Source organism: Lasiosphaeria miniovina (genome assembly GCF_030549165.1).
Source record: "Lasiosphaeria miniovina strain SMH2392-1A chromosome Unknown B0T26scaffold_7, whole genome shotgun sequence".
Classification (NCBI taxonomy): domain Eukaryota; kingdom Fungi; phylum Ascomycota; class Sordariomycetes; order Sordariales; family Lasiosphaeriaceae; genus Lasiosphaeria; species Lasiosphaeria miniovina.
The window spans coordinates 3,288,646-3,303,118 of record NW_026848226.1 but is presented as its reverse complement, the minus strand read 5'-3'; the positions used below and the strand labels follow the sequence as shown (position 1 = coordinate 3,303,118).

Below are 14,473 nucleotides of genomic sequence, written 5' to 3'. Positions count from 1 at the left end.
CTTTCTTTCTTTCTTCCTTCCTTCCTTCTTTCCTTCTTTCCTTTTCACCTCCGGCGGCCCTCCGGGGGCGCCTGCGGCGGGCTCCTCGCTACGCTCGAAAGTCGTCTCGTTTCCTTACATGTTAACTACAAGCTCTCCGCTACCTACGTACTGTACGATACCTTATGGCGAGCTCGAGAGCTGATGGTGGCTTCGTTTAGCTGAAATAATTATGTTTCCAAAACGGGAAAGAAATGACAGACTCGAAAGTGGATTTTGTTCCTTTGGTGGGCAGTTCAGTTTCAGTTTCGGTTTTCCCTGTCCCACTGAACAGGATACGCCAAGTATTTTTTTTAAGGGGTATAAGATGGGTATTTAACCCTTCACCAGAATTTCGCAACCCAACACCCAACTAGACCTTGTTTGTTCACCCTTAATATTCTACACACACACCGCTTTTATCTATCTATCTATAAGCCACACATACAAACTCCATCTACCCCTTCCTTATCCGTACCCCGGGCAACGACAAAGTTCTCACATGGGCGCCGCCATGACCAGCTGGCCGCCGCGGCTCTCGCTCTTGAGGTTGTACGTGCCCCCGAGGTCAGGAAAAGCCCGCGCGAACATGTCGCCGAGGGTCCAGTTCTCGATGCGGCGCAGGTGCCGCTCGAAGACGGGGTTGATCATCAGCTCGTCTCGGGGGCCGAGGGCGCTGCCGGAGTCGCTGTCGCCAGTGGCGGCGGCGGCGGGGCTGTTGCCACTGTCGGACTTTGGGTTCGGGTTACTGCCGGGCGAGTAGACGAACAGCACGTCGGCGTCCTCGTACGGCCAGTTAAGGCTCAGCGTGGTGTCGTAGGGGATGAAGAAGTCGTCGAATGAGAACTCGCCGGGCTTGTAGGCGACGACGACGCGGTGGCGCATGCCCGGCCACGGGATGTTGTCGACCCAGATGGGGTGGGGGTGGGCGGGACTCAGCTGGGCGGGTAAAGGGCGCAGCCACTCGGGCAGGCGCAGGTAGTTTGCGCGCGTGGGGCTGACGCGCCACCGCATCAGCAGGAACTGCGAGTACAGCATGGCGACGCGCTCGGGCAGGCCCAGGATGTGCGGGAACAGCGCCAGGATGTCCGTGTACACCTTGGACATGGGGTGCGAGTGCACGCTGTGCGCCGGGTTGAGCAGCGATGACACGGACGGGTACCGCGGCCCGGCGATCTCGTGCTCGGGCAGGCCCTCGGCCGTGCGCTGCCGCCGCTCCGCCACGAAGTCGAGCAGCAGGCTGTCGAGCGGGCACGTCGGGCTGCAGTTTGCGAGCCGCGTGGCGCACGAGAAGGTCTCGTGGTCGACGTCGCCGTCTTCGCCGTCGCAGCTGCTGGCCGTGTTGCTGGGGTGGACGGCAACGTGCGGTACGAGGCACGTTGGCAGCGGCGGCTCCCCTGGAAACCGGGGTTCGTTCGGAGGCGGCGGCGCGCCGGATACGTTGGGTGGGTAGTTGGCGCCGCCAGTACTGCCTCCACCGCTGCTGCTGCCACTTGCCCCAAACAGCTGGGCCATGGTCGACCTGGCGTCCATCCAGTCGTGCTTCATGGGGACGTGGCAGTACTGTCCAGGCGAGTCCTGGGCACCGTTGCTGTAGCTGTCGATGCGGACAATCTTTTGCGAGGGGCTTAGAAGGAAGTCGAGGCCGAGCCGGTTCTGGCCCATGTCTGCGCCATAAGCAACGTCTTGCCGCTGCGGGCCCAGCCCGAGGGCCTGCGGGGGTGGGTGGGATTCTGCCGTCGTCAGGGGCGGCCCCACGGGCGAGAGGCTGATATGTTGCCATCCTACCGAGTCCGGAGAGGCGGCACTGGTAGGGACGGACCTGACAGTCAGAGACGGCGGCGGCGGTAAAGGAAGTGGCAGTGGGAGTGGCGGTGCTTGCTGCTGCTGCTGTTGCTGGTGCTGCCCAGAGAAGTAGGGCGGGTTGGGAAACGTAGGGAGGTCCAGGGGCTGGTCGCCTACGCACACAACAAAACACGACACGTCGTTTTAGCCTCCAAGCATACACGATACACGCACAACTAACTACCATCTCACGGATCGATCGAGTACCAATGGTCTTTGGGTTGGCACTTGACCAGCCACGGCAGACCGCGAAACCCAGACAAAACGTCACACAAAAACACACGTACGGAGAGGTCTGGACGGGAACAAAGTTCAGAAAAGAAACAGTGAACAGAGACGAGACGGACCACCCACCTCCCAGAGGACGGTCGGCGAGCAGGGGCTGGACCATAGCGACGACCGAGGCCAGCACGCGCTTGATGTTGGCCAGGTCGGCCTCGGCGGTGGCTTTTTGGCCGAGCGCCTTCTGCAGCTCCTGGTAGGGCTGCTGCGACTTGAGCTCGTGGATCTCGCGCTCGTACTGTTCGTTGCGCAGCCGCTGGCGCTCGCGGATGGCGCGCTGGGCCTCGCGGTCTTTTGTGTGTTGGCCGGCAGTTAGCCACGGGATCGCTCACGTATTATTCATTTTCATATTCATGTTCATCGTCATGTTCATCACAAGGACTAGCGGACAGGAAGCAAGGAATACATATGACATTTGATATTGAGCAGGAATGGGAAGGAAGGAAGGCGGCCAAACGCACCGTTCGCCCGCTTCTTAGCCAGCTGCTCGGGCGTCAGCTTGGCGACGCCGCGCGACACCGGGCCCGTCTTGCGCTTCCTGCTGCCGCTGCCGACCGAGCCGGCGTCGGCACCTGCGCTGATGTCGTGGGGCGGTGGCGGCGGCGGCGGAGGGGGCGGCGTCGGGGCGGCAGCCGCCGTGCTTGGACTCGTGCTGCTCGGACTCGCACTCGCCGTCGCACCGGCACTCACGCCGCTCGGGTGCAGCCAGCTGCTGCCGCCACTGCCGCTGCGGAAGGAAGAAGAGGCGCCGGGCGGCAGCGGGCCGAGCCTACTTCGCCGTTTTGCGCGGCGTTCATCGTAGTCATCGTCATCCTCATCGTCCTCATCGTCGTCGTCGCTGTATTCGCCATTCTCATTTTCGTCACCACCATTACCTTGGCCGCCGTCGTCGTCATCATAATCATCGTCTCGGTGGTCGTCTCGGTGGTCGTCTCGGTGTCGGCGTCCCCGTAGGCGCGCCTGTCGACCATGCACCCCCAAGCCGCTGGTGCTGGTGCTGTTGCTGTTGCCGGCATCGGCGACGACAATGGTGCCGCTGCTTGACCGCACGTCATTTCTATCAAGACTATTATTACTGTCGCCGCGCTCGACAACGCGGGCGATAGTGACGGGTGCAGCTGCATCTGCCCAAGGAAGAGGGCGCTGGTGCCGATGCCTGCCGGTGCCGGTGCCGGTGCCGGTATTCACGCCAACGTCAGAACCGGAACCATTGCCGCCGCCAATTTCGGGTACGGATTGCTGCTGCTGCTGCTGCTGCTGCGGCGGCGGTGGCAGTGGCTGGGAAGTAGTTCCTTTACCCCTGGCCATGTGCCCGCCGCGTCTATTTCCGTGGCCGCGGGCTTCTGGAACAGGCCAAGACGGCGACGACGCCATGGGGATTGGGGCCACGATGCGATGCGATGCGATGCGATGCGTCGCTGTAGGCTAGCTAGCCCAGTCCCAGTCCCAGTCCCAAACCCGCAAGCTAGCTACCAAAAAGGTAAATTAAAGCTCGCTCGCCCGCTAGCTGCAGTGAGCCTGGTTCCGAGCCCCGAGCAAAGTGCGACTGACACCCTGCAGGCGGGCGAACCTATACAGGAGTTTTCCTCCGAAGCCGAGTCGCTATGAGCCGCTGTGTAGGTGTGGATTCAGTATGGGGCGGGCGTGCCGGCCTGACGAGCCAAACTAAAAATATAGGGTAGCACTTAAGCGAGAACGGCAACGCAGCCTCGAACTGGCGCGGTCCAAGTCATTGGGTGGTGTTGCCGTGTATATACCATGTACATGTACATACATACGCGTGTATATCTGGTACGCAGTTTTGTGTGTGGCTACCTAGGTAAGCGATGGAGGTAAAGAAGGCAGAGAAGAGGTTGAAGAAGCAGCGAAGGACAAGGGAGTGAATGCCTTAGTAATTAGTATTTGACGACTTCCAAGTCGGGACTTGCCGCGCCGTCCTTTGGGCGGGGCTAGCCTACTGGAACTTATGCGGAAGACTCGATCCTTGGTATTGGTCGTACTCGTATTCCGCTATTTGTAATTATCGACCAAAGTCCCCTATCGGTATCATACAAAATATCCATTCAGGTAGTCTTGGACAGCCATGCCGAATAACAGCAGTAAGTACAGTAGTACCAATGCTTTTATTACGCAGTGTACTCTAACAATAGGGGAAATAAAAACCCGCCCACTTATGAGACCAAGTCTCGCAAGTCTACCCAGGCACCTGAGGTAAGGTAACCGCCCGCTAATTATAAACTCCATGTCTATATGTATTGCCGCCAGCATCAGCATCAGCCTTCGCCGGGACTGCCCAATTCGGCTTCTTCTCCCTCCTCTCCCAGCCTTAGCCCCAGTAAACCCTCTTCAATTGGCTGACGCCCTGGCTAGCGCCTCGTGCAGGTGAGGCGGTAGCCGGTAGCGCAGCTGGCTCGTGTATGTCGTCAGGTCGATGCTCATCTGCTTCAGCTCGTCCATCATCATGCGCGCTGTCGACTCGTTGCCGCTGAATTGGCCGTTCATGAGTCGCTCCCGTTGCTTGGTGCAACAGATGATGGTCCACATCAGCAGGTTCGGCAAGTTGATGGCCACGGGCTGCGCCAGATTCGAGAACTTGGATGCATAGCTGCGGATCACGCTGGGGTCGCCACGCGCACCCAGCGGCAGAATCTCCAGAGCCCGGATCCTCTGTAGAGTTGAAAAAAGAGATCGTTAGTATAGCTCAAAGAAAGGCCGAGAGATTTCTGGCATGGTAGAAAAAGTACTCACATCCAGGCACTGCGGCCATCTACCCGCCTCAACCAGGCCCTTGATGTCGCTCATCTGTAGCAGCACGGCGCACGCGACGCGGTTCGGCTCTCGGATCTTCTGCCAGAACATGGCGTCGCGCTCGTACATGGTCATCATGGTCTTGGCCAGCTCCACGGGGTCGTCGATGGCCGCCAGGCTCAGGCTGCTGCCCGGCTGCGCCTGTGCCTCGGCCCCGTCGACGCGCGGCTTGACCGGCACGAGGCGCATCGGGTCCTCGCCCATCTCGAGCGAGATGGCCTCGCTCAGCGCTCGGCTGACAATCGCCACTACCGTGTCGTAGTCGCCAGCCAGGTGGTACAAGAGGACCGCATCCGTTGTGCGCCCGTTGTCGTCGGCGAAGCTGGCCGCCTGCAGCGTGATGGCCCGGATGAACTCCTGCTCCTGCCCCAGCGCGATCAGCGGGCCGCGTTCCTCGATGAGGCCCTTGATGCGGTGTCCGTCGGGCTTGATGTCGCCAATGAGCCTGCTAAACTCCCTCGTCTCGAGCACCAGCTCACGTAGCGCCTCGTGACAGAGCGCCGCTTGCTGCGATCCCGACGGGTTGTCCGCGTTGAGGCAGATGAGCACGAGATAGTCGACCGCAGCGCGTGCGTTGGCCGCCCGGAAGTCCCGTGTGTAGTACCCCAGCATGCGCCCAAAGTTTATCTGAGGCTGCTCCCGCGTGTTGTATGTGAGGAGCTCGTTGCCCGACGACTGCGTAACCGCCGGACGGAGAAGGCCGTAGTACGTCAACGTAATGGCGAAGTGGACGGCGTCGATATACGAGAATGGGTAGAGGTAGGCGATGGCCTGCTCAAACATGCCCGACAGAATCTGGAGGTAAAAGAACATGCCGAAGCTGCCGTTGGAATCCTCGGTGGGCGCCTTGGAGAAGTGCTTCTGGCCAATCTCGCGGATGCTCGCCTGCAGCTCGGTCAAGCCGTACGACTCGCCCGCCAGCTCCATGGACCGGTCCGACTCCCGCGCCAGGTTGAACTGGAGCCAGACCCAGTCGTTGACGTCGGTATTGATGCGGTCCAGACTCCGGTTGTTAACCTCACAACGGCCAACAATCTTGTAGCAGGCCATCCGGAAGGGGTCGATCGAGTTGTCGGGCGAGTTGCGCATCCGCTGGCTGTATTCGCTGGCGCACCGCTCCTGCATCTGTCTCTTGAGCCGGCGGTCTTCGGTCGAGGCGTAGCTGTTGAGATAGCCGGGGAATGTGCGGTCAATACTGCGGAACGCGCTCGCTTTGCTGTTAACAAATTGCGCCGCCTCGTTGACGAAGCCCGCACGCAAGAGAAAGAAGATGACAGCCCAGGCAGGAGACTCTTCAATCATCTGCAGCTGCGTGTTGTCGGGCACAAGCGTCTTACGCACCATGCGCAGTCGGATGTACGCCATCATCTTGCTAACAACGTCAGGCCGACCGCCAAGATTTGCATCCTGCGGGTACTTGGCGATGAGCATGTTGACCTCGTTGTAGAATTGCTTCTCCAGAAACTGGTTGGCGCCTTTAAGAATCTGCTTCCGTAGTTCCACGGCGCCGGGGGATTGTGGGTTGGCGTCGTTCTCGGCGTACAGTCTCGCAAACTGCCGCTCCTTGGGGAGTTCGCCCGTATCGGGGTGCTCCCCTACAATCTCCATTAGAGCTCGATATGCCTCGACCATGTGTCCTGCGTGTCGGTCGCCCGACTTGCTCTCAAGTTCTGCCAGGTCGCTGCATATGAAGATGCCCTGCCCCGACTGGCGAGCGTCGTTCAGCTCGTGCACCTTGTCGGCCAACTTGCCCTGCTTCTCGCGCTGGAAACGGTCGTCGATTGAGGACACGCCGGTCGGCGGACTAGTCACTTCCTTGCCGGCATCGACGTCTGAAAAGCCCGCGGCGTGTGCGCCGATCCGGCTCGGCGCGCCGATGACCGATCGTTGCAGCCCAGACCTCCCGAGCGTGCCGGCCTTGGGCTGGGTAGACCGCTCGCCAGGGGGTTGGCTCACCTTGCGCCGCGAGCGGCCGAAACCTCCAGCCTGAGAGTCACGGGCAGGGGTAGCCGACGAGGCACGCGCTGCCTCGTCTCTGGGCTTGATCCCAAAGTGCTCGTAGATGCGCTTCCGCTGTGCCTCCCACTCCATCGTGACATTGTCCTCCAGGAAGCTGTCAAAGTCGCGAACCGACCGCTCCAGGCCATCGGCAATCATGCTCAGCGTAGTCTTTGTCTGCAGGTTAGAAAGGTACGTCTCGACATCCAACTCGCTGCTCGCCCATCCCTGCGGCTTCTCGGACCTTGCCTGAAGGCCCAAAGAGCCCAGGTCACGCACAGCAGCGCCAGGATCGACGCCAGACGCAGCGAGAAAGTAGTGCGCCTTGCCATCAAGTGTGCGGTCTTGGGTACGCGGCCCGACTTGCTTTAGTCTCTGCCGAAGGTCGCCGAGGCCTAGCTGGAGACTGGGCAGCTCGCCTAGCGCCGTCTCTCCCTCTGCCTGTTTCTTGTTCTTGACAAGCAGGCTGTCGAAATACGCCCCGGTTGGTGCTGCCTGCTGCTGCTGCTGCTGTTGCTGCTGCTGCTGCTGTTGTTGTTGTTGTTGTTGTGGCTGCTGCTGCTGTTGTGGCGGTTTCTGCAGCATGAATTGGCTCATGGCCGGAGGTGCCGTGTTTAATCCTCCTCCAAGACCACTAAACAAGCTGCCGCCTAGAGTTGGTTGAGCTGGTGCGGTTGTCGTGGTAGGTCCGAAGGGCGAGGGACGCGATACCGAAGGAATAGTTTCCAAGCCGCCGCTGTAAACACCGCCGGGGCCAAATAGCGTCGGCCTAGCTTGCTGTTGCTGCTGTTGCTGTGGCTGCTGCTGCCCAAGGTTCGAAAAGAGACCGCCCGACGTCGTCTGTTGCTGGGCGGCCTGCGTTTGGCCAAAGAGGCTACTCCCAGCTCCTCCCTGCGCAGCATTGTTTTGTCCCAGTCCGAAGCCGCTCAGGCCCAAGCCCAGCGACGGCGTTGTTTTGGATGCGCCTCCTGGGGGGTTCCCGAAAAGTGACATATCTGTGTGACTGCGTCCGAATGTCGCGTCGCCAGGGTGGAACGTGGAGCTGGATCGCGTTCCGCGGGCGCGTTTTCGCTGTTTAAATGCTTTCTCGAACCGCGATTTTTTGGGGGTTTGTAACAATTTTGGGTTCAAGGAGCGGAAGAGCAAGGCTCAAAGGCTGGCCAGCTGGAGCTGGAGCTGAAATTGTGGGGCTCGCAGAGACGTGGGGAGAGTGTACTGTAGCGATACTTGTCGCACCGTGCAGTGCCTTGTTTTCACACGCATTGATAAGGTGCCAGAAACCTTTCAAAAATGCCTGCGCATTCCAGCAGCTGTTTAATTATTCGCGTGGCACTTAGCGATGAGGACTGAGGTTAACGAAACCAGCTTCAACACGCGATAGACCGTAGGTGAGGTAGCTTTTACATTTGGCACAATCTGGTGAGATGCAGACCCAAAGGCCCCACTATTTAATGAAGCGGTGTAACATTTAAACAGGGGTTGAATAGACTGTGCAAGAGTGAGACATAAAGACTTCGGGAATACTCAGCGTTCATCATCAGTCAATGATGACGCATGCTGGTCAGGGATTTGCTTCCAACCCTCAAAAGTCAACAAAGCAACTTGTCGGTGTGAAGCCTAAATATTTGAGTGATTACGCTGTTCCCCCAAATTCTATCTAGAGAAAACTTGCTGAATTCCCAGGCATCACAAGCACCGCTCGCTTCACATCAACAGCAAGGCTAGGTACGCTGCAACACCATACGTAGCGATAATGAAAATCCAAGCAAGGCGAGGAACCCACAATTCCTAGCCGGAGGGCTGCTCAGCTGTCTCAACATCCAGAGAAGCATCCGGAGAAGCGTCTGGAGAAGCATCTGGAGAAGCAGCATCTGAAGAAGCATCAGAAGAAGCATCCAGAGAAGCATCCAGAGAAGCATCCAGAGAAGCATCCAGGGGAGTATCCGGAGAAGTATCTGGAGAAGTATCCAGAGGAGGGACCTGAGGAGGGAACATAGGAAATTCTGGACAAGTATCCAGAGGAGGAACTAAAGGAGGAGGGGCCAGAGGAATATCAGGAGAAGTATCCGGAGAAGCATCCAGAGGAGGATCCAGAGGAGGATCCAGAAGAGTATCCTACAAAGCATCCGGAGGAACATCCAGAGAAAGATCCTTGAGCGCGTCGTCAACCTTTTTCCTGTACTCCTGCTGCGTTCGGCACTGTTCAAGGAACACCCCGTATTTGGCATCCAGAAGCCTCTTCTCAACAGCGTCGCCCCGAGACCAGACGATCTTGCCCGGCTTGCTCATGCGGTCCATGATATCCCACAGCGGCTCCGTCGTTCCATCCTCCCCGGAACTCGCGGCCTTGACGCCGAGCATCGCTGCGCCGTGCACCACTGCCGCGTCGACGTAGCGCGGGATCACGACGGGCATGCCGCAAGCTGTGGCAATGAGCTCCATGAGGATTTCGTTCTTGCATTGGCTCCCCGACATGAAGATGCTCGAAATGGAGTGCCCGGCTCCGTTCATCGTTTCGACAATTTGCCTCGTCTGCAAAGCAATAAACTCCATTGTCGAATAGTATAGGAGCGCCATGCCGTCCTTGCTCTTGTCGTCATTCAGGCCAATAACCGCACCGCGCATGCTGGGGTCGGCGATCGGCGATCTGTTGCCCCAGAGATCGCCGTAAAAGAAGAAATGCCGGCCGAGGAACGATATGCCGGGCGCCTTCCTCGAGATAGCGAGCAGTCGAAGATGGTCATTCAAGAAGTCAAAGATGTTCTGCCACGCATCCTGAGCCTCCTTAACCGTGTCCTTATATGCGGGATGTGTCTCCAGCATGTGGTGCAGGAGCTCGCCGGTTGCCGACTGGCCTCCCTCGGCCATCCAGTAGCCTGGGATCAGAACATCCCGGTAAGGGCCCCAGACCCCTGGCACGAAAATCGCGTCTTTGGACATGGCTAGATGGCAGGTCGAGGTTCCAGCAACAGCAGCAAGCCGGGTGAAAGCCTGCGAAACGTCGTTTGGCGCAACCGTCTGGTCTAGGTGGTCCTGGCTCAACTTGACTTTGGCCCCAACCGTCCCGATCCAACCCGCGTATGCATCGATGACACCGCTGCCGATGGCGATGCCCGCCGGGAGCCCGAGGTCATGTGCTGCCGTCTCGGACAGGCCCCCGACCCGCTCCCCGGCGCTAAGGAACGAACCACTCTGCGATTAGTTAGCTATTTGACTCTTGAGCACGGCGAGGCTACCTCGCCAGGGAATGGGCTCACCACCCCGTTCACTCCTCCGATTCTCTTGTATTCATCCTTGACCAGATCGCCAAGGCCGATGCTCTGGTAAAAGTCTTCTTGCCAACCCTTAACGCTGCCGTCGACTCCCACTGGAACAAAGCCCTGTTTGCAGACGGCGCTGCAAAAGCTTCGCGTCTCGTGGCCGGTCGCCATGTGCGTCAAGGCATCAGCTAGATCATAGAACTTGCACCGATCGAACTGTTCGGTAGGCATGTGGTTCTTCAGCCACAGCACCTTTGGGATTTCCATTTCGACATTCATTTTGCCCCCGACGTAGCGGAGAAGTTTGTGGTTTGTCTCGTTTATCTTCTCTGTCTCGGCAAGGGGCCGGTGGTCGAGCCACAGGATGACGTTCCGGTCGTTACCATCGTTTTTGAAGTCTGGGCCCGTGACCGGAACCGGGTGGTCCGTGTTGTGGTCGAAGACGGCCAGAGAGCATGTCGCATCGAAGCCGATACCCTGAATGGTACCTGGGTCGACCTTGGACTCGGAGACCACCTTCTTCACGCAAATAGATATGCTATTCCAAATATCTGTCGTTGATTGTTCCTGCAGCGGGCTATTAGCAACCCTCGCACACTCCCCAGCGAGCCCGTCAGGCTTTTGTTTGGCCAACATGCATAGTGTGTGTCGCCATTGACAGTCGGTTTCCAGAGCTGAATGACTTTGGCCGCCTGGGCTTTGATCTCGCCCGTCGCGTCGATGATACATGCCCGGGCAGAGCCTGTCCCAACATCTACGCCAATGTAGTGGTTCTGCGCCATGGCGACGGAGACACGAAGGCGGCTAACTGGGTGAATTGCGTAAAGTCTGAAGATTTTCTTTTGTTTCAAACTTCCCATGTACTCTCAGGATAAAAAAAAAGGAATGAAGCAGAAAATATTTGAATTGTGCTAGAATTGACGGTCACGAAACTCCCGTGCTTAAGCCAAAGAGGATCTGGATCTCCAACAGCTCGTCCGAACGCGGCGTAGGTGACGTGTGGAGGGGGCGCCGAGGGGTAGGGGACAAGGAGCTTCTGGGCCCACTACGCCTGCCCCTCAGGTAGGTGGTATATTTTTGGAGGCAAACTTCAATCTAGAAAGAACGGGTAGTCGTAGCTGCCCGATAGGGCAGGTGCAAGCATCGAGAAGGAACTTTAGCGGGCAGAGAAATCAAGCTCGATACTCCTGGATCAGCATGATCGTCTTCCAAACATATTTAAGCTGGCAAGCTGACGCCTCGGGGTGGGTAGACACGGTGGTCTCGTGGCCGGCGCGAACGGTGGAAGCTCTATGGATCGTTGGGCGTATGTTTAAGGTGAGGACCATTCCGTAGAAGACGACCTAGCTTGATTGCCTTCGATCTCAGCGCTGAGGGCCGGTATTATTGAGTTTCCACAGGTCTCAGCGCTCGCCGCTTCGGGGAGGCACTAAAAATAGCAATCCTTAGCAGCTTGGGACGCGTCTCTCTAGGTTTGAAGCCATTGCAGGCTGGTTCCACGGCTTGCTTCGTTGGGCAATATAGCTCGGTCCGAAGCGCCGTCACCCAAGCGCAGGCCGCGCCGAGTCCTGACCGGTGGTGCGGGGACTTACGGACATTGCGCGTCCTGTGCCGGTTGAAGCGGCGCGGCTTGCAGGCTGTTCGACCCTGGCGGGGTTTCCGAACGTGCGCACGGTCCTGCTCCATACCCAAAGCGAATTGACCGTGGCCCGAGAAGAAAAACAAGTAGAAAGAGATGAGCCAGCGAGGAGAAAAAAGAGATTCCTGTCGATGGCGTGGAATGATTGCCTGTTCATAGGTAAATCCACCCCTCAACGGATATCCATTCATGCTGAAGTTCTTTGACCCCTCGGTGAGCCGGCGAGCTTTGTAAGGCATTATTTGGTGTCCAGCTCCAGTTTCAGTACCTGACTGAGCAATTGCTCAGGTCCGTGCTTAGCCTGCTGTTTTCATATCTTTCCTGACAAAAAAAAAGAAAAAGAAATAGAGGTAAAGAGAAAATTAAAAAAATTATCGGGATAGCTAAGGTATACGTAAACTCAATTAGCTGGCTTGGGTACGAGCACCTAGATTATGTGGGTGAAGCGACGTTGAGCGGACGAAAAAGCGATTTGCTTGAGCCGATTGCCTGAGGTTTCCTTGACTGCAGACAATGACATTTCCAGACTTTCACTGTAACTGGCCGAATTTCTCGTCTGCCACCAACACCAACAATTCTAACCACCATATCGAATCGCAAAAGTTTGCGCAGCCACACCTGGCGGTAAATCTGACGTGCGATTTCTGCGACGATGGAGCCCGGCGATGCAGATCTGGCTGGCCAGAACGACTGGGACGACGCGTCAATCGTCGACAACTGGGACAGGACTGTGAATGAGTACAAGGTCTGTCTCTCTCCTGTCCTCACTCCGTTCCACATATCGCATACCCCCCTTGGTCAACTCCCAGACACTAAAACCAATTCGCAGAAGTATCACAGCCTGCACCTCGCGGGGGGCACTGTCGAGGACATGATCCAACGCGGTGAAGAAGACCAGTAAGCCTCGCTCACCAATCCCCACAACGCACCCAGAAACGCAGAGCGAGTGTGATTGAGGCGCCCATGGCCACCTGGCGATCATTATCCAACCCTGACTAAACGATCGATCTGTCTCAGGAAAAATTGGGATGCCAAGCCTGAAACGGCCGGCGCCTGCGAGCCTGTCGAGGGCGACTGGGACGAGGGCGATGTCGACTCTGAGGTGGCAGCCCAGCTCGAGGCCTCCTCGGCGTCCGTGAGCGTCGAAACACGCACGGAAATCACCTTAGATCCCGCCCAGGGCTCGACCGCAGATGCGCAGAAGGTAGATCACACAGTTCGCCCTCAAGCTTATTGCCTTCAGAGCAAATCCCGGCCGATCACAGAAAGCTTGGCATGAAACGTCTGGGGGTTTGCCCGACCCCTATATCTCTTTCCCTGCTTTCTTGTTCCAGACCCCTTCAGACCCCACCCCCACACCAAATTCCCATAGCTTTACCTCACCTCACCTATTGTCCGGGCCGGCTGCTAACGGGGCGAACCCCCTTCTCAAAGCAGGTCGATGGGCCAAGATCGGGTCCCGACGGAAGGCAGGCTTCTCAGACAGGCCAAGATGGGGACGGCAGGCCCGCGGCGTTTGGGCCCGAGACCTTGCTTGGCTCCGGTAAGCATCCCCCACGAAAACAATGTTTTTTCTTCTTTCTGTCAACATGCCCGCATCGAGAAACTAACCTCTAATTATCACATGCGCGATGTAGTTCAAGGCGAGGGACTCAGGAGACTATTGATGTCGTGGTACTACGCAGGTAAGTTTCTCACCTCAGTAATCCGTCCCCCGGGTACGACTGAGGGCGGTTCAGTCGATCCCTTTCTTATTAATCATGTGTCTCAGGCTATTACACGGGCTTGCACCAAGGCCAACAGCAGGGACTCAATAGGTAAGATGCTGTTGTGAAGGAAGCAAAAATGGAAACACACAAGACTTATCCTCCAATGACAAAGAAACCTTGGGAGTGTCTCTGTGTGAGCACAGCAAAACACAACTCAACTAGGGTTCTTTACGAGCTAGCAACAACCCCCGCAGTGGAAACAACTTCAGCGTCGCTTTCGGCGAATTGGCTGGGTCTGCGGCCAACCTACAGTAGGAAGTGTTTGCACGCTACTCAGTACATATTACCATCTCTAGACCAGGGCCGCCGTAGTAGGTTGTTCGAGGAAGACGTGCAATTTTGGGCCCGAGCGGATGGATGGAGGAGGGATGAGGGGCACGACCCAGGGGTGTGGTGTTGAGGTGCATCCCCCCCCCCCCCCCCCCCCCCCCAATAAAAGGAAATTACCTAGGTACAGAGGTAGACCTTAACAAATCGCGGTACTGGCTTCCCGCTCTATCAGTTAGCAGCCCATCCATCCCCCATTGAAAGGAGGGAGAAACGTAGTGGGCTGGGCAAAACCTCAGAACGTGGACGCCATTCCCATGTCGCGGGTGGAAGCGTCAGGTCAGGGCATACGGAAGTAATTTCAGGTGGGGGAGGAAGTGTGGAGACCAGAAAAGACCTGCCCTGGGAGATCAGTCCCCAGCGACCACCCATGCAAGGCTAACAGCTCGCTACGTGATCGACGGCCAAAAGGCAACCTTCTGTAACGGCCTTTGTTCCAGCATGTCCATTTTCCCACGGCTCCGTCTGGTTCCTTGTCTGAACCCCGTCATGGGCAACACACACACACGTGAAGTACTCTTTTTTCT

The 14,473-nt window shown here is 57.6% G+C and overlaps 4 protein-coding genes across 4 annotated transcripts; 1 reads left to right on the top strand and 3 right to left on the bottom strand.

The window, feature by feature from the left end:
- Positions 1-55: 55 nt before the first annotated feature.
- B0T26DRAFT_728325 (uncharacterized protein) lies at positions 56-3,520 on the bottom strand (the record flags this gene model as incomplete). Its single annotated transcript, XM_060442890.1, has 3 exons — positions 56-1,976; positions 2,218-2,436; positions 2,607-3,520. Coding segments are annotated over 3 exons (2,593 nt in total), but the record flags the coding sequence as incomplete, so codon positions are not given.
- A 971-nt stretch (positions 3,521-4,491) lies between these two features.
- B0T26DRAFT_656812 (Nup93/Nic96-domain-containing protein) lies at positions 4,492-7,536 on the bottom strand (the record flags this gene model as incomplete). The annotated part of the gene is made up of 2 exons (XM_060438735.1): positions 4,492-4,812; positions 4,894-7,536. 2 exons carry the CDS (start codon positions 7,534-7,536, stop codon positions 4,492-4,494), a joined length of 2,964 nt encoding a protein of 987 aa, XP_060291943.1.
- A 1,530-nt stretch (positions 7,537-9,066) lies between these two features.
- Positions 9,067-10,993, bottom strand: B0T26DRAFT_756293 (FGGY family of carbohydrate kinase; the record flags this gene model as incomplete). Its single annotated transcript, XM_060446073.1, has 3 exons — positions 9,067-10,143; positions 10,209-10,778; positions 10,871-10,993. 3 exons carry the CDS (start codon positions 10,991-10,993, stop codon positions 9,067-9,069), a joined length of 1,770 nt encoding a protein of 589 aa, XP_060291942.1.
- A 1,300-nt stretch (positions 10,994-12,293) lies between these two features.
- B0T26DRAFT_476368 (uncharacterized protein) lies at positions 12,294-13,894 on the top strand. Its single transcript, XM_060435240.1, has 6 exons — positions 12,294-12,595; positions 12,680-12,747; positions 12,868-13,054; positions 13,285-13,393; positions 13,488-13,535; positions 13,622-13,894. The coding sequence occupies exons 1-6, from the start codon at positions 12,503-12,505 to the stop codon at positions 13,669-13,671; spliced, it is 555 nt and encodes a 184-aa protein (XP_060291941.1). The 5' UTR covers positions 12,294-12,502; the 3' UTR covers positions 13,672-13,894.
- The last annotated feature ends 579 nt before the right edge of the window (positions 13,895-14,473 follow it).